This window comes from Oryctolagus cuniculus, chromosome X (assembly GCF_964237555.1).
Source record: "Oryctolagus cuniculus chromosome X, mOryCun1.1, whole genome shotgun sequence".
Lineage (NCBI taxonomy): Eukaryota > Metazoa > Chordata > Mammalia > Lagomorpha > Leporidae > Oryctolagus > Oryctolagus cuniculus.
This window is the reverse complement of record NC_091453.1, coordinates 91,712,064-91,729,907: the sequence shown is the minus strand read 5'-3', so window position 1 is coordinate 91,729,907 and position 17,844 is coordinate 91,712,064. Positions and strand designations below refer to the sequence as shown.

General features: G+C 47.9%; 2 protein-coding genes across 33 annotated transcripts in view; one reads left to right on the top strand and one right to left on the bottom strand.

Moving 5' to 3' along the window:
* Positions 1–17,844, bottom strand: part of TRMT2B (tRNA methyltransferase 2 homolog B) — a 111,645-nt gene that overhangs the window by 39,263 nt on the left and 54,538 nt on the right. For 6 of the 25 annotated variants that reach the window (XR_011385531.1, XR_011385553.1, XR_011385540.1 and 3 more), the window contains one exon: positions 13,397–13,514. The exons of the other annotated variants lie outside the window; for them this stretch is intronic. The gene's annotated coding sequence lies outside the window, so the exon portion shown is untranslated. The remainder of the gene's footprint in view (positions 1–13,396; positions 13,515–17,844) is intronic. 25 annotated transcript variants of the gene reach the window in all.
* ARL13A (ARF like GTPase 13A) lies at positions 212–14,370 on the top strand. Of its 8 annotated transcripts, none has more exons than XM_051827485.2 (10): positions 212–376; positions 1,963–2,035; positions 2,862–2,932; positions 8,394–8,643; positions 9,480–9,585; positions 9,979–10,166; positions 11,446–11,533; positions 11,627–11,699; positions 13,557–13,696; positions 13,909–14,370. In XM_051827485.2, exons 2-10 carry the CDS (start codon positions 1,977–1,979, stop codon positions 13,942–13,944), a joined length of 1,011 nt encoding a protein of 336 aa, XP_051683445.1. In that variant the 5' UTR covers positions 212–376; positions 1,963–1,976; the 3' UTR covers positions 13,945–14,370. The 8 variants fall into 8 exon arrangements, with proteins under 8 accessions (XP_051683445.1, XP_051683444.1, XP_051683443.1 ...); XM_051827484.2 differs by having other exon boundaries at positions 13,554–13,696; XM_051827483.2 differs by having other exon boundaries at positions 11,627–11,807; positions 13,626–13,696.

Sequence of the window (17,844 nt, the reverse complement as noted above, 5' to 3'; positions counted from 1 at the left end):
AATAAGGATTAAATGAGTTTGTGTGTGAGTGTGTGTGTGTGTGTGTGTGTGTGTTACTGGCACACAGTAAATTCTATATAAATATTTTTAAATAAAAACTAGAATGACTAACAGTTCATTTAGTAATTAGCTATAATCACACAAGGTAAGGAGATGTCAGTTTGGTTGCTATGCAGCAGACAGAGGTTGCCATAGATATGCCAGTACTGTGACAGCCATTATTAGGACATTGCCATATCCTTTATATGTGGCCAGTGAGCTGTGTTAATCTGGCAAGAAAGCTAGAAAGGTCAATATACTTTCTTATTAGGCTACACAGCTTATGTCTTTCATCCAGAAAGAACCAACTTCTTCTCATATAAATCATTACTTCAAGGTAAGCAAAATATATCATCTTCATTATCCAGATAAATGTGAAAGTGGAAGGTTTAATGTAGGTGATTTCACTCCAGAAAAGGCACTACAAATCAAAGATAGGGCTAACTTTGTGTGATTACAGCTGATTACTAAATGAACCTTTAGTCACTGTCACTTTTTATTCATTTCACAAATATTTATATAGAATTTTCTGTGTGCCAGTGTTCATGTAAGTACTATATATATAAACTCATGTACTGCTTATTATACTATGACAAAGCACAGCTTATCATTCTTACTTTTAGGAAATGAAGTTCAAGAAGAGGCTAAGGCACTTAGTAATCCTTAGTTCAATCATTTTCCCACTTGGTTATCCACCTACCCTTCCTTCTAAAGAACGAACTTGTGTGATGCATATTTGATCCTTCTTGGTGACACTGACAAGTTTAGAGAGCCTGAGATCAAGCTAGGGAGCTCTGCCAATGATCAGGAAATAGACATGAAGCCCTTCCTGGCCTCACCTCAAAGGGAGATGGCTACCATGGAAGCCAGACACTTAGGCTCTGGTGTTTGGGGCTTTAGGTCTTATCAGTTTCATGGGCAAAGCCAGAATGGGGCTGGTTCTTATCACAAGCCACAAATAAAATTTCCCTTTTGTCTGACCTAAACCAGCACCATTCTCCAGGAGGTGCTTATGGAAGCCAAGTAATTTCCTAAGGAGTAAGCTGAGCTGTAAGAAATGCTACAAAATGTGAATCTCTACAAAACAGTGAATGACTGGATGACTTTAGAGAACTCTGATAAATTATCCATTATTCAGCAGCCACATAAACTGTGCTGATCACATAGCTAGGCAAAGCCCATGCAGGTGTCAGTTTAAGCACTCTGCTAACCCAACCAGGACTTCCCCCAACTCTGGATTACAACATAATGAGTCATTAGGGTGATGTCAGTGAAAACAAGATACAGCCTGGCAGCCACTAGGCCAGCTACAAACAAAAAGCCAATAGTAAAGGTGAGGATGTGGAGAAATGGTAAACCTCCTACACTGCTGGCAGGCCTGTGGAGTCTTACGGTGAGTTCGTAAAACAGTCTGGTAGTTCCTACAGAGGTTAAATATAGATTCATCCTGGCCCAGTGGCTACACTCCTGGGTAATGTATCCCAGAAAAGTGAAAAGAGAGCCACCCAGAGACCTATACATCAATTGTTACAGCACCCTTATTCTTAAGAGCTAAAAAGTAAAAAACTAAATTCCCATCAATTGATGAACAGATAGATAAAATATGGAGTATCTAAGCAATGGAATATCATTTAGCCATAAAAAAGGAATGAAGTTTTAATACTTGCTATAGCACAGATGAACCATGAAATGCTTGCCTAAATTTTTACTTGGGTCATCGCTTTCAAAACTTGTCACTAGACTTGAGGATAACCAGTCCCTCCTGCTGTGACATTTATAGACAAAGTTGGATAGAAAGAAGGAATCTAACAGTTCTGGGCGTTCTGTTCATCAGCACCTGGGTAATTAAGCTGACTTGGGTTTGTGTTATTAACACTGCAACGGGACTCATTTCCTGCTTGCTTTATTCCCTTCATATTTAAGAACCAAGCTGAATTATGTTCCGGCTACTGAGCTCCTGCTGGGCTTGGCTAAAGACACCTGGAGAGACACGAAGGTAATACTAAGAATTATTTATTTAAATCAGTTCCATCATTTCTTCCCATACGTCTGCCCACAGTCCCACGAGGGACAAATCTTCATGATATTTACAAGAGTACTTTTAAAAGTTTGTGGAGGCCGGCGCTGCGGCTCACTAGGCTAATCCTCCGCCTTGTGGCGCCAGCACACCGGGTTCTAGTCCCGGTCGGGGCGCCGGATCCTGTCCCGGTTGCCCCTCTTCCAGGCCAGCTCTCTGCTGTGGCCAGGGAGTGCAGTGGAGGATGGCCCAAGTGCTTGGGCCCTGCACCCCATGGGAGACCAGGATAAGTACCTGGCTCCTGCCATCGGATCAGCGCGGTGCACCGGCCGTGGCGGCCATTGGAGGGTGAACCAACGGCAAAGGAAGACCTTTCTCTCTGTCTCTCTCTCACACTGTCCACTCTGCCTGTCAAAAAAAAAAGTTTGTGGAAAGATGGAATTAAAAGATGAGTATATTTTGGTGCAAAAAAAAATTTAAATGCAGGCATTGTTTTTTCATAATATGCATTCCCCATGAACTTGTTGAAGACCTCCCCTATGGTAAGGGAAAGTGATAATCTATGTTCACAAGATTAGGGGCAAGGTGGAGGGCAAGATGGACCACTGTACATGGCAAGTGAATTTGGGAAGAAAGGCATCCTTGAAGGCTTTGAGAAGGGGTTCTCAGATCACCCTCTGCCACCTTAGCAGTGGAACTACTACAGGCAAAACCCCAAACACTAAGAAAGAGCACAATTCTTTGTGTACCCAAGGAACTAACAATGTTTTTAAGACATTGGCTAATTTTTCTTTTCCATTTCCAGGAATGTAACTGTCATTATCATCGGCTTGGACAACTCAGGCAAGACTGTCCTTGTGCAAGCCTTCCAACGATGTAAGGAACTAAGAGAGTTAGACACTTGTGTAGGTCTCCCATAGACCCAAGGGTCCAGTGAAATAATCATTCTTTCCTAGCTTGGCTTCAGGACCCTCAGTTTCCTTCTTTTTTGAGGATAAAGAGCTCTGAGTTCACTCTCTTTCTCCCTCTCCCTCTCCCTCTCTTCCCATCCCCTGGTGTGATCAGCCTGCTTACGTACCGTATGTCACCTGCTCCCTTTCTAAGCTATCCTAACTGCATGTCCTCATAGTGTCAGCACCAATGAGCTCCAACCATGTAAAGAATGGCAATCAATTAAGAAAGATGGCATGTTTGAAATGGTGTCTAGTTCCAGAACTCAACTAAAGCACAGTTCGGTCTAGATAAGAGACACAAATGTGGGAATGATAAACAAGTTTCATAACTTGGAATTCTGTGTGACACAGACTATATAGAGTAGGGGCTTGAGGAATATTGTCAGTTCAAACATGTGCATGCTTAATACAAGATCTCGTTTACTACTCTGACATTTCAAAGAGCAGTCACAGAGAATTTCGGGAACCTACCATACTGCTGTATAGTAAGACCCAGTTAGCTGCCAGCTAATGAAAGAAGCTAGCCTCATGTCTGGCACGGGATGCTCCCCCATTGATGCTCATTGAATGAATGAATGAATGAATGGGTATGATGACTGAATTTTACATAACCTGGCAGCCCTCGGCAAAGTACTTCAGCTATAGCAACAGCCTTCTGGCTGGCCCTGCCATCTCCAGTTATCTCCCCAGTATTTGGTGCACACAGTTACCAGAAGGACTTAACAACAATCTGATCATAGCAATGCCCTGCTCAGCACTATTCAATGCCTCCCACACAGGCCCTCCCTGATTTGAGTCCTGACTCTGCCTCCAGCTTCATTTCCCATCCTGTTTCCCTGCTTCCCAGAGAATTAGGATGGGCAAGGAGTCAAAGATACCGCCACGAAGGGAGAGATACCAGGCTGAACCATTGGTTAACGTGTGGTGCTTGCTAGTGCCACGGTCACATTTTTGCATATGTCCTCTGACACAGCCCAAACTGCTCTGCCATCACACTGTTCACTTCACACGGCCTTGTTTTCTGGACCTGTTGTCCCACTACCTCACATTATGATCATCCCCTCCATCATCGACCTGCTTAATCAGACACTGCAAATCACAGCACAAACTTGACCTCAGGAAAGGCTACCCTAGAGTGTCTCCTTCCTCAGCTCCCACTCTGTTCCACGATCCCTCTCACATGAACTTATCGCAGCACTGCACAACTGCAGGTCCATCCCCTAGACTGTAAGCCCCTTGAGAATCCATGGGTCTTGTCGTCTGTGAACCTTCAGCTTCTGTACTTTTAGCATCTTCAGGTAGGTACTCAAGAAGTATTTGTAGAATGAATATTCACAGCGAGTTATCCGTGTACTGATTTGTGTGTGTTGACTTTGCATGTTGCAATTTTACGAATTTATCAGTTGAAATAATCTCTTGGAGTCTTTCAGTTTCTCTCATCTACAGAACATCTGCAAACAGGAATGACCTGACTTCTTCCTTTCCTATTTGTATGCCTTTTCTTTTTTCCTCTTGCCTAACTGATCTGGCTAAAACCTCCAATGCTATATGAATGAAGGGTGACTGAAAGTAGACAGCCTTTCCCAGGCTTTACTTTATGCAGCACTCCACTAGGAATACAGAGCTGAATGAGGCTCAGCACCTGTTCTCAGGGCATTTATAAGTTAATGGAAGAAGGAAGAGAGCCGTGACTTGTTTGGGAAAACCACTTGTGCTATCCATGGTTCACCAACAATAGACTGCATTACTGAAGGAATTGGTAGGGTTTCAAGTAAAAAGAAAAAAGCCACTAGGGAAAATGTTGTTTTGCTCTGAGAGGGAGAAATAATATGAAGTTCCTCTCAATGCAGGCAACAAGCTTTTAAGACTATCTTTAGAGTTTTAACCTTTTTGCTTTATTATTTTTAAGTGGTCGAATACAGACACAGCAAATATCACAAAGTTATGATAGACAATTGTATGTTATCTGAGAACTATAATTAAAAGGATCACTGAGTAGCATGAAGACACATTAAAACATAATAATGGATACACACACATGCCACATACATATATATGCTCATAAATGGATGTGTAATCGCATATTTCCAACAAGCTAAAAGTATATTACTACCTTCTCAGCAAAAGACTTTCATTTTGCCAATCCTATGGCAAACATCACAGGTAGAACGGAGACTACAAATAAGTTAGTGATTCTGATCTTGGCACTGCTAGGTGTAAAGAATCTATAAAAGCATTTTGCTACTAACGTGTGCAGAGACCTAGGCCAGAACTGTCAGTTAAACAGACTGCAATGCATACAGATAGTCACTGTATGGAATTTCCTGGGGGATTTTATGTCAGGGCCTTAGCCTTTAAAGGGGAAATGTGTCTGCAGTGGGCAGTTTCTTTCAAAAGATATGCGGAAGACTTCCTGCCCTCGCCCACAGTAACCGCCCCAGAAACATGCACTGAACACAAGGCACCTTCCCCCCTCACAGAGCTTGTATTTTACTCGAGAAGACAGGTCAGGAAAGAGGTGAAGGACCAGTCAAACACTGTGTGTGTGTGTGTGTGTGTGTGTGTGTGTGTGTGTGTAGGAGGGAGGAAAAGACAGAGTGGAGGAGGGGCGAAGGGGAGAAGAACAGAGAGGAAGAGAGTGAGGGAAGGAGGCAGAAGGAGTTGGAAGAGGAGGGAGGGAAAGAGGAAGAGGAGGGGGAAGGGGAGCAGAGGGAGAGAGAGGAAGATGGGGAGGGAGGCGGAGGGGGCAGTAGCGGAGAGGGCGAGAGATGGTGAGATGGAGGGATGAAGAAAGATAATAGAAGGGGAGAGGGGAAGAGGGGGAGAGGAAAGAAGAGTGAAGAAGGCAATGAGTAGGTGAAGGGGAAAGGAGGGGGCCAGTGGGGAAGGGGAAAAGGAACTGGGGAGGAGGAAGAGGAGGAGGCAGAAGGGAAGGGGTAGAGAGGGAGAAAGATGGAGAGGCGGAGGTGAAGAGGGGGAGTGGACACAGTGAGAAAGAGAAGGGGAGAGGGGAGGGTAAAGAGGGTGAGAAGAAGAGGAGGGGAAAGGGAGTGAAGAAGGGAGAGAGTTAGAGGGAGAGGAAGATGGGGTGAGGAGGGAAGAGAGAGGGGGAGAGGTACAGGGGAAAGAAAGATGGGGAGGGAGAGGGACAGGGGAGGGGAAAGGAGGGAGCAAGAGGAAGAGAGAAGGGAGAAGGGGAGGGGAGTAGGAGATGGGGAGAGAGGGAAGGAGGGGGAAGAGGAAGATGGGGTGGGGAGAGGAAGATGGGGTGAAGAGGGAAGAGAGAGGGAGGGATTGGGAGAGAGGGGGAGGGGTACAGTGGAAAGAAAGATGGGGAGGGAGAGGGACAGGGGAGGGGAAAGGAGGGAGGAAGAGAGGGGAGAAGGGGAGGGGAGTAGGAGAGGGGGAGGGGAGAAGAGAAAGATGGGGTGGAGGAGAGGAAGATGGGGTGAGAATGGGAAAGGGAGGGAGGGAATGGGGGGAGTAGGGGAGAGGGACTAAGAGAAGGACTGGAAGAAATGGGAAAGGGACAAAGGAAGGGACGGGGAGAGGGAGGTAGAGGAGGGAAAGAGGGTGGGGAGAGGAAAGGAAGAACAGAGAGGGAGAAAAGAAGAATGGAGGAGAGAGGGAGGAGAAGGAGAGGAAGATGGGGTGAGAGAGAGAGGAGGGGAGAGTAGGGGAGATGGGGAGAGGAAGAGGGAAGGGCTGGGAAAGGGGGGAGGGGGAATAGGAGAGAGGGAGAAGGAAAAAGGGCAAGGGGAGAGCAGTAGGGGAAAGGGAAACAAAGATGGGGTGAGGGAGGGAGACAGAGAAGGGGAGGAGAGATGGGAAGAGCAAAAGAGGGGGAAAGGAGGAGAGGGAGAAGGAAATGGGGGGACAGGAGGAGGAGAGAGGGCAATAGAAAGGGGGGAAGGAGAGGAAGAGGAGAGGGAATGAAGAAGGGACAGAGGGGGAAAAGAAAGGGAGAAGGGGGAGAGGAGCGGGGAAGTGAAGGAGGGAGAGGGAGAGTGAGGGGAGAAGGGGAGGGGGGAACGGAAGGGGAGAGAAGGAGAAGGGAAGTGAAGAAGGGAGGGAGGGAGAGTGAGGAGAGAGGCAGAATAGAGGAAGGGAGGAAGAGGGGAGGGCAAGAAGGGACAAGCAGGAGGGAGGGAAGAAAAGAGAAGAGGCAGAGATAGAGGGAGATGGGGTGAGGGGAGATGGAGACAAGGGGCGAGGGGGAGAAGGGGAAAGGGAAGGAGGGGGTGATAAGGACACAGAAGGAGAGATGTAGGAGAGGGAAGAGGAGTGAGAGACAGGGAAGGGAAAGGGAGGGGGAAAGGAGGAAGGGGAGAAGGGGAGAAGGATGGGGATGAGGGGTGGAGAGGGACTGACAGCGAGGGAGAGAGGCGGCGAAGGGGAGATGGAGAGGGGACAGGCAGGGAGAGGTGACAGGGAGGGGGTAGGGACAGGGAAAGGGAGAGAGGTGCAGGCTGCACAGGTCAGAGAAGGCTTGTTAGAGAAAGTGGTAGTCGAGCTGGGTCTTAGGGTGAAGGCAAACGGACTCCTGTTCATTCTTCCCTTGATGAAATTCATTCATAAATATTTACTGAGCACCTGTGCCCAGTACCTGAGCACCGTGCTAGACATCAGGACTATAGAATTGAAAGGGACTGTCTCATTGTGGGTTATAACCCACAGAAGCGAACCACAGAATCTCTAAGACCGGGATGCCTGCTATGATAGTGGTGGATCCAGACTGAGGATGGTGGTGGGAGGGAAAACTTCCTTGAATAGACGAGATCTACAGTAGTAGAAGAGTGTTTTAGCGAGGGAATGGCATCTTGGGAAGGCTCAGGGCAACAGAGAGCTTGGCAACAGCGTGGGCAAAGGAACTGCCGAGACTGGGTGCAAACCAGGGACAACGTGGCCACCACTCAGGTTAGAGTGCGAGGAGATAGGTCTGGTAGCGTATGAGAAGGGGTCTGCATTCGCCTCTCCTGGGAGCAGTAGGCATTCACTAAAGGTGAATGAGCCAAAAGAGGGTAGCATAGGCCAAGCAGGCTTTCCTTCACATGTAAACAGCATCAGGTATAGATGCACGCACACTGGTTTCCTTAAACATACAACATGAGATTCATAACAAAGGGATATAATCCAGTGAAACATTTATAAATATATAGACACCAAGTAATATAACATCCAATCATTGTTATTACTCCCTCTGTATTAACTTCCACATGTGAGAGATGTCTGCTTTATTTCATTCAGCATAATGACCCCCTAATTCCATCCCATTTGTTGCAAATATCAGGCTTTCATTCTTTTTCATGGCTAATAGTCATTCCACTGATCTAACTCCCTGTCTCTGCATTGTGGTTGCATCTCCTCTCTCGGCCTATGCACAGTACTTCCAAGCAGGATTGGCAGCTGTCTGAAGTCAGAATTGACTACACTCCTATTAGATGAGTATGAAGTTTCCATCTACGACCTAAGTGGAGACATGAAGGGCCGAGAAGCATGGCCAAACTACTATGCACGTGCACAGGGGCTGGTTTTTGTCCTGGATTCCAGCGACTTAGGACGCATGCAGGAAGCGAAGACCATCTTAACCCGTCTGCTCTCTGATAAAAGAGTGGCAGGGAAACCCATTTTACTGTAAGCTTCTGCTTTTGTACCCTACTCCCCTTCCCAATTTGCACTGGAAGGAGAGATGACACGCTGAGTGGTCCCTCTGTCACACCCAGCGAGCCCTCCCATTGCTGTCAACTCAGTGGGCTGGAATGGCCCAGTGCTCCAGGGACTGTTTTCCCAGGAGCCCCTTTCTCACACACACGGCCCTGGGGGAACAGGTTACCTAATCATACACAGGTCATTTGGAAGGAAAATGGGAAGTGACATCTGACTCCGCCACTGCCACCCCAAGGCCTGACTGCCTTCTGAATTCGCTTTGCACCTTTTCCGGCGGCAGTCTCTGACCTTGCAACCCCACGGTGGCAGACAACAGCCCCTGTTTTGAATACTGGATCCTGATGGCCTGCTCCCTTAGCAGGTTGCTCCGGAGTTATATAACCAGTGCTTTCTTCCAGGGTAATAATTCAAGGGGCCAGGCAATCCTTTCCCCTCCCACACATACAATCACTCCCTTTCTGCCTTTTGCATTCCTCATTAGCAACCCCAAGTAGAGCATGAACAGAGGTTGGTAGAGGATGTTCACAACTCCCAAGTCTGTTCACATCCCACTTGGCAATTCCACTTCAACTCTGCTAAAATGAAGCAGAAGTGAGCAGTGAGGCCTGGGGGTTACCTTGGATTCAAATTATTTGGTTATTCTTTTCCCCTTTCTGAGCTGAGCAGAAAAATCTCCTTCTATCTGATTCCTGGATATGAAACAGCTGGATCAGAATTGGTTCTCACCCCGCCCTCCCTTCTGATCCTTGGCCTGTATTTTGGTTTCACTCTTCGTCTCCTTCCCCTCCTCTTTCCTGTTCTAGCCTGGCAAACAAACAAGACAAGAAGGATGCCCTTTTGCCTTGCGATATCATAAAGAATCTGCTCCTGGAAAGGCTAGTGAATGAGACCAAGTCCCTGTGCCGGGTGGTAAGTGTCCACCCGTTCCTTCCCTCTTCCTCTCTAACGCCCAGCTGAGAATGTCCTTGGCCCAGCCCACAGTCAGCCCCGTTTCCGGCTTGGGACAAAGTCTCTCAGCACACCCACAGTGGTGACTTCTAAATTACTAGTGGCCACCGATACTGCTTTCTGCCTTCAAACTAGCTTTTTGAAGTTGGAAATGTGAATACTCCCATTTGATGACTAAGAAAGCTGAGGCCGACAGCCTCGTAAGTGACTTTTTCAAGGTAACACAGCCAAGAAAACCACTTCTATCAGATGAGGACAGTTTTGTGTCTTTCATTTACCTTCTTAGATGTAAGTGCTGAGGGTCTCTGGCCTCAAATTTCAAGTCTGCCCCTCCTCCCCCTTTCTGTGCCACAGGAGCCATGTTCAGTCATCAAAAATCTCCAAAGGAAGAGCCATCAGCCCATAATTGAAGGGCTGCGCTGGCTGTTAGCTGCCACGGGGGACAAAAACGAAGAGCGGTGTATTCCCCATCAGCCGCATACATCAAGCATCCTTATCTCCAAGAGCACTAGACGCTCTGGAGATAGATGCTCATCAGAAAGGTACTGGCTTGCCTCTAGCAGGTGTACTGATAAGAACACAAGCAGGGCTCGATCTTAGACATGACCAGGTAGTTCTGGGACATACCTAGATTCCCAGCAGCGCTGAGCAAGGCCCTCAAGGTCAGTGGGTCCCACTGCTCCAGGGCAGTGTCCACAGACCGTCCCAGAGTGTTAGGTACACCCCCATGCCTGCCCCCTTGCAGTGGCCATGGCAGTGGGATGCTTTGCATAAAAGTAAAGCCAGTCTGTCAGCATTAGAGGTTCTCCAAAGCAGGGTCTCTAGTCTCTTAATTCCCCACGGTGAAGAGAAAAGCAACAGGAGCCCCTTAAAAAGCCCATTAGACAGTTGTCATGGAGCTGCTCCAGATTCTCGGCTGCCAGTCCTCTGGTCCTCACAATAATGAGGAATGAGGAAAAAGAGAAAAAGAGAGGACAGGCGTTGGAAGCAGTAATTAAGACACTGCTTGGGATGTCTGCATCCCATATCCAAACACCTTGGTTCAAGTCCCAGCTCTGCTTTTTTTTTTTTTTTTTGACAGGCAGAGTGGACAGTGAGAGAGAGAGACAGAGAAAGGTCTTCCTTTGCCGTTGGTTCACCCTCCAATGGCCGCCGCGGCCAGCACTCTGCGGCCAGCGCACCGCGCTGATCCGGTGGCAGGAGCCAGGTACTTATCCTGGTCTCCCATGGGGTGCAGGGCCCAAGCACTTGGGCCATCCTCCACTGCCTTCCCGGGCCACAGCAGAGAGCTGGCCTGGAAGAGGGGCAACCGGGACAGAATCCGGCGCCCTGACCGGGACTAGAACCCGGTGTGCTGGCACCGCAAGGCAGAGGATTAGCCTAGTGAGCCGCAGCGCCGGCCCCAGCTCTGCTTCTGATTCCAGTTTCCTGGCAAGGTGCACTCTGGAAGGAGTGGCAGCAGGTGATGGGTCAAGCACATGAGTCCCCGTCACCCATGTGGGAAACTCAGAATGAGTTCGAGGCTCCTGGCTTCAGCCTGGCCCAACACTGGCTATTGTGGGATCTGGAGACTGAACAAGAAGAGAACAGATCTCTGTCTCTGTCTCTGTTTCTCTGTGTTCCAAATAAAAATGAAAAGAAAGAAATTTGAAAAAAAAAAAAAGATAACAGAAGGTGAGCAAGGACTTGAGAAGTAGTCAAAGGTCTCAGTGTCCTCCTGCTCTACCGTCACACCCATTGCACAAAGGGAGGGGGAGCAGCTGCACTGGATAAACAAGACTGAAATGCATCTCTTTCTACTGCCGCTTTGTCCTTCTCCAGCTTCTCTACCAGAGTGGGGTTATCCAAAGAAAAACGACAGCACTTACCACACTCGGCAGAAGCTAGGCCCCTCAAACCAATCCTCCAGGTAAATGGCCCTTTACATGTTATGGTTCAGGGGCCAATCCCCGAACACCTGTGCAGCAGCTGACTTTGCTAGCCCTGTCTCCTTACTTTACAGAAAGAAGGCTTCCGATTAAGACCTAAGAAGAATATCTCAGTAACATTCGCTCTGGATGAACCCATGGAGAAAGGTGAATACTCTGGGGGAAAAAGAACTATGAATGCTACCAAACACCACTTCAGTCCAAGTGATGATTTAAAGACTCCATCACCAAGCCTTTCTGATGACTTATTTGAAGGTAATCCTGGGCAGACTATAGAGAAGAAAAGATGGGTAGACCTTTCTTCACAGTTTTTACAAATTCACTCACACTACAGTTGGTGGTGGCTCAGGAGAAGAGAAGTGCAAGAAGTACAGGCACAGTGCATGGGGACCACTTTCTGGTAGCCCAGGACGAAGCCCTGGCACTGGCTGACACAAGAGCTTTGGATAGATATAGGGTTGTCTTAAGGGCTAGGACTTCCAATGACAGAAGTACAAATTGGTACAGCCATCATAGAGGGGACATTGGCTAGCTCTCTCCACATATACCAAAAACTAAAAACTTACATATCTTTTGAGCTAATAATCTAATTCCTTAAGCTGTATCCAAAGATAATTTTTTAATAACAAGTACCAAAAAAAATGCACACTCAAAGAGATCAATCACAGCATTGTACACAACAACTCAAAGCTGAAAACAACCCAAAATCCAACAACGGGCTAGGGCTAAATAGATGCTGATGCAGCCACACAGCAGAATACTATTCAGCTGATAGGGAGGTCAATGTTGACTCCGCAAGCGGTCTTCAAAAAGTCTGCAGAAAATGCTTTTTTTTTTTTTAATTTGACAGAGTTATAGACAGAGAGAGAGAGAGAGAGAGAGAGAGAGAAAGCTCTTCCTTTCATTGGTTCACCCCCAAAATGGCTGCTACGGCCAGCGTGCTGCGCCGATCCGATGGCAGCAGCCAGGTGCTTCCTCCTGGTCTCCCATGCGGGTACAGGCGCCCAAGCACTTGGGCCATCCTCCACTGCCTTCCCGGGCCACAGCAGGGAGCTGGACTGGAAGAGGAGCAGCCAGGACTAGAACCCAGAGCCCATATGGGATGCTGGCACCACAGGTGGAGGATTAGCCAAGTGAGCCACGGCGCCAGCCCTGGAAAATGCTTATTAAGAAAAAACTATGCCTGGGTTTCCTTTTTTTTTTTTTTTTTGGACAGGCAGAGTGGACAGTGAGAGAGAGAGAGAGACAGAGAGAAAGGTCTTCCTTTGCCGTTGGTTCACCCTCCAATGGCCGCCAGGGCCGGCGCGCTGCGGCCGGTGCACCGCACTGATCCGATGGCAGGAGCCAGGTACTTCTCCTGGTCTCCCATGGGGTGCAGGGCCTAAGGACTTGGGCCATCCTCCACTGCCTTCCTGGGCCACAGCAGAGAGCTGGCCTGGAAGAGGGGCAACCGGGACAGAATCCGGCGCCCCGACCGGGACTAGAACCCGGTGTGCCAGCGCCGCAAGGCAGAGGATTAGCCTAGTGAGCCGCGGCGCCGGCCTATGCCTAGGTTTCAAAACCCTTTTGTACCAAAGAAGTTATCTATTAAATTCCATTTTCCATGAACTTTTTGAAGTACCCTCATATTTACTGGCAGGGGAAGTTTCCCACAGCTAACATTTTGTTAGGAAAAACAGCAAGTTAGTGTGTAGCATGATGTGCACACATGGTTAGAGATATCTGAAGATATCACTAAAATACATGCCCTTTTTTTCTATTTCTGTTATATTAGAGATTTTTGTTTTTATGATAAGCAGATAGTACAATATAACAAAGGTATTATTTAAAAAGCTGCATGGCACCTGAAGCCTTGGGTTGTTACACCTCCATGGACGGTCCTAGATGTGGCCAGGGCCACCAAGGGGGAGACAGGCACTGCTGTGGGGATGAGGAAGGGGTGAGGATGAGCTGGGCAGGCATCTGGTGGGAGAGAAAAGGAAATGCTTTTCTGTGTGTCAGCAGCTACCCCTGCATCTTCGTCTAACACTGCAGTGTCTTCATTTGCATCTTCTCACAACCTATGGCAAACAGGAAAAGGAGTACCCGGGACACAGGGGAGAGGCTCCTGGAAAGTCACCGCGGAGGAGCCTATGATCTCTGTGGTTAGTCCTCCTGAAACGCAGGGCGGAGTGCAGACAGCAGGAGTGGGAGGGAGCACGACGCCGGGCACGGGGTGGGGGGCACCTTTGTAGGGTGCAGTCTGCACCTCCTGGAAACTGACTGCTATCCTCCTACCCTGAAGTGGTCTGGGAGGACCGGAAACCTGGTATTTGGCCTTGCTTTCAGTAACTGGCTCTTTTCTTTCTCTTGCTAGGCTTTTAACAGCCCACAAAAGAACGGAGGGAAATGAAAAGAAACATCTAATTTTCCTCCCGCAGCAAATTAGTTCACTTCCAATACCATCGGGACCTACTCAGTCTTCTCCCTTTCTGTTTGATATACTTCTCTCCAAGTCACTAAGATCACTTTCTTGGAACCTATTCTTATTCCTAGATCTCTATATTCCAGCCAGCATAGCAATCCTGCACCCCCCACCACTCCCCGCCCCAAGACACTCAAGAAACGTTTCGTGGCTTCCATTTGTGAACGTAGGCCACCTTGGCAAAGAAGAGCAAGGGACTTTAACATCTTCATACCCAAACACACCTGCCACGGGCGACCAACCAAAATGAACCCTTAGAATGACAGGATTGCTTCTGATGTAACATCTTTATACTTTAAGGTGCTTGAGTGTAAAATGGCTGGTAAAAAATAAATGGAACTTCTTTGCTGACAATTATACTCTACCGAATCTTTTTCTGTCTCACCTCCAACCCCGCAACTGGCCCAGAAGTCAGGCAACAGTTGCTTTGCTGCCTCTGTGGGAACAGCAACTACTATGTGTAGAAACACTTGGGGGAGGTATGCAAACAATGCAGGAGGCTCAATGCCTTAGCCCCTCTTTATCCCAAGGGCAGCAGTGGCAATGCTGGTAGGTATTTACCAGGGGATAAGTATCTCTAACTCAAAATGCTGGCGACTCAAAGGGTTTCTGATTTCAGACTTTTTTTTTTATTTTGGAATATTTGCATAGATTGCACCAGTTGGGCATCCTGACTCTGAAATTCTGAACCATGCAGAAAAAAAGGCCAGTGCGTATCCATGTCCACGTGAGGAGAATGATGTTGCTATCACGAGGCAACCAATACCACAGTGGTAGCAGATATTCTGCCAGGTGCTGGGTAAAGCGCTTGACATTATTGCCTTTCACCCTCACAAGTCTATGAAGTTGGTTCTGTTACACCATCTTACAGAGGCAGAAAATTCATGTTAAGAGAAGTCAAATAGTTCATCACGAGGCACCCATTAGGAGGTGGCAGAACTGGTTTCAGCTTGTTTTTCTAAGTGTATTATTTATTTGAGAGGAACAGAGAGACAGCAAGAGCATGAGTAAGCAAGAGAACGCTCCCATCTGCTGATTCACTCCCCCAATGCTTGCATCACCCAGAGCTGAAGCTGGAAACCAGAACAAAGTCCAGGTCTCCCATGTGGGTAGCAGAAACCCAATTACTTGAGCCATCAGCATTGCCTCCCAAGGCCTGCATTTAATAGGAATCTAAGGAGCTGGGAATCAAACCTAGGGACTCCAATGTTCCGGGATATGGACAGTTTAACCAGTATTTTCTTTCAGATTTACTTTATTTGAAAAGCAGATTTACAGAGACAGAGACAGAGATCTTCCATCCTCTGGTTCACTCCAAAAGGCTGCACCAGGCTGAAGCCAGGAGCCAGAAACTTCATTGGGTCTCCCACGTAGGTGGCAGGGGCCCAAGCACTTGGGGCATGTTCTGCTGCTTTCTCAGGTGAATTAGCAAGAAGCTGGATCAGAAGTAGAGCAGGGGCCGACACTGTGGCGTAGCAGGCAAAGCCACCACCCACAGCACTGGCATCCCATATGGGTGCCAATTCCAAGTCCTAGCCGCTCCGCTTCCAATTGAGCTGCCTGCTGATGTACCTGGGAAAGCAGTGGAAGATGGCCCAAATGCTTGGGCCCCTACACCCACATGAGACACCTGGAGGAAGCTCCCGGCTCCTGGCTTCGGATCTGTGCGACTCTGGCCTTTGCGGCCATCTAGGGAATAAACCAGCCAAGTCCTGCCTGCTCCACTTCCGATCCAGCTCGATGCTGATGAGCCTGGGGAAGCAGTGGAAGATGGCCCAAAGGCTTGGGTCCCAGAACCCATGTGGGAGACCCGGAAGAAGCTCCTGGCTTCAGATCGGCCCAGCTCGGGCTGTTGTGGCCATTTGGACAAACTTTCTTTTTTTCTCTCTCTCTCCGACTCTGCCTTTCAAATAAATAAATAAATGTTAAAAAAAAAAAAAAAAAAGGCAGTAGAACAGCTGGGACTCAAACTAGCACCCATATGGGATGCTGACATTGCAGATGGCCACAATGCCAGCCCCAATCAGCAGCCTTAACAGCCAGGTTAAATGCCTGTCCCAGAACTAGCTTTCAAATGAGGATCCACCTTTTAGTTCTCCTGTATACCATCTCATCAAGCAGTTAAAAACCAATTAACCCATAACTGCTGCAAAGGAAAAGAAACTGCCCAGACAGATCCATCTTTCAACCCTATCTGAAAGGTCTGACACTGCCTAAGACTGCGTCATTTGCTCTTATCTGTAAAGCAGCCACCACAGGCACCTTAGGGATCTTTGACAGGATCCCGACAGGCTCAGCTTATGAGTCACAAAGCTAGAAGGAACCTTACAGAGCCTCTAGCTGGAGGCATGGAAAACATCGGCCCATGGGCTAGGGAAGGCCCACAACATCATTTGGCCAGGTCCTGCCAAGGCAACTGCATGTGAGACTTGAAATTCAATCAACCTCTAGCAAGCTAATTTTTAAATTGATCATCTTTTTATGGCTCACAAATGATGCAATAAATATCCAAAAGGTCCCTGGCAGAGAAAAGGTTCCCACCCTTGTCCTAGCCCGACTCCCAGGAACCTGGGGTACAGAGAAGAGACTTGCCGGACATGCTGCAGCAGAACGTTGGCAGAGCTGCTCCTACAACCCAGATCTCCCGCATGCCCAAGCCAGAACTCCACTCTGTCCAAAGACTCGGTGTCCTGTCTGGGTCTGCCGTGGCTGCTCAGCCCATCCACTTTCCTCCAATTTGCCTGCTAATGAGGCTGGAGAACTTCACTGGTAGTCACCCTCACATGGGGATTCAGGAAATCTGTCTACCCAAGAGTTATATCAGACGAAAGATCACAATTCAGCAAGCCAAGGTTCATAAGAGAACTGCAGCACCCTCCTTTCTCTTTCCACAGACAGACAACTTTCTCAGCCACGGGGGGGGGGGGGGGGGTGCGGGGGGGCATGGAAATCTGAGCAGGGTAAAGAATTCAGGCAGAACAACCTCCAACAGGACTGAGTTTTATTTAGTACACCAGTGCACTTCCCCTTGTGCAATGTATGTGTCCCTGGGTGTCAACCAAACTTTCCCACATAGAATCTACCAACCAGAGAATGCTATTTAAAGAATCTGCCCTCCAAAGGCTCAGCATTGTGGTACAGCAGGTTAAGAAGCTACTTGTACTTCCAGCATCCCACATGAGTGCTGGTTCAAGATCTGGCTGCTCCACTTCTGATCCAACTCTCTGCTAATGCATCTGGGAAAGCAGTGTAGGATGGCCTAGGTGCTTGGAACCTTGGCACCCACATAGGAGACCCAGATAAAGTTCCAGGCTCCAGTCATTGACATGGCCCAGCAATACCTATTTCCAGCCATTTGAGGAATGAACCAGTGGATGGAGGATCCCTCTCTCTCTCTCTCCTCTGTCTCTGTAACTTTGACTTTCAAATAAATAAATGAATCTTTAAAAAAGAAAAAAAATTCCCTCTCCCCTCTAACACAGCCAATATACCTTTATTCAGGTAAAGGAAAAATACTTTTTGAGTGCATCTTCCTTTTGTTGTTCTAACCTGTTAATGTACTTTGCTAATCCCATATCAAGCTGGGTGTAGACAGGAGGAACAGGACTTACCTCACAGGATTGCTGTTTAAAGGGAATAAGCCCTACAACAGTGTTTAGCGTCGTGCCCAACGCAGCTTTAGTAGCGCATTAAATGTTGGCTATTGTGATGACTGAAGGGAAAAGCTAGGAGAGGTCACTACAGAGCTATTCCCCCACACCTGTCTCCGACTTCTGGGAGAACAACCCAAAGAGCAATGGCTTAGATTCTCAAGTACAGAGACTACAG

Excerpts from the sequence above, each read along its gene's own strand:
- ARL13A (XM_017349890.3), top strand. The coding sequence starts at position 1,977 with ATGTTCCGGCTACTGAGCTCCTGCTGGGCTTGGCTAAAGACACCTGGA. Across the intron at positions 8,644-9,479 it reads GCAGGGAAACCCATTTTACT|CCTGGCAAACAAACAAGACA; the intron begins GTAAGCTTCTGC and ends TTCCTGTTCTAG. Across the intron at positions 11,534-11,626 it reads CCCTCAAACCAATCCTCCAG|AAAGAAGGCTTCCGATTAAG; the intron begins GTAAATGGCCCT and ends CTTACTTTACAG.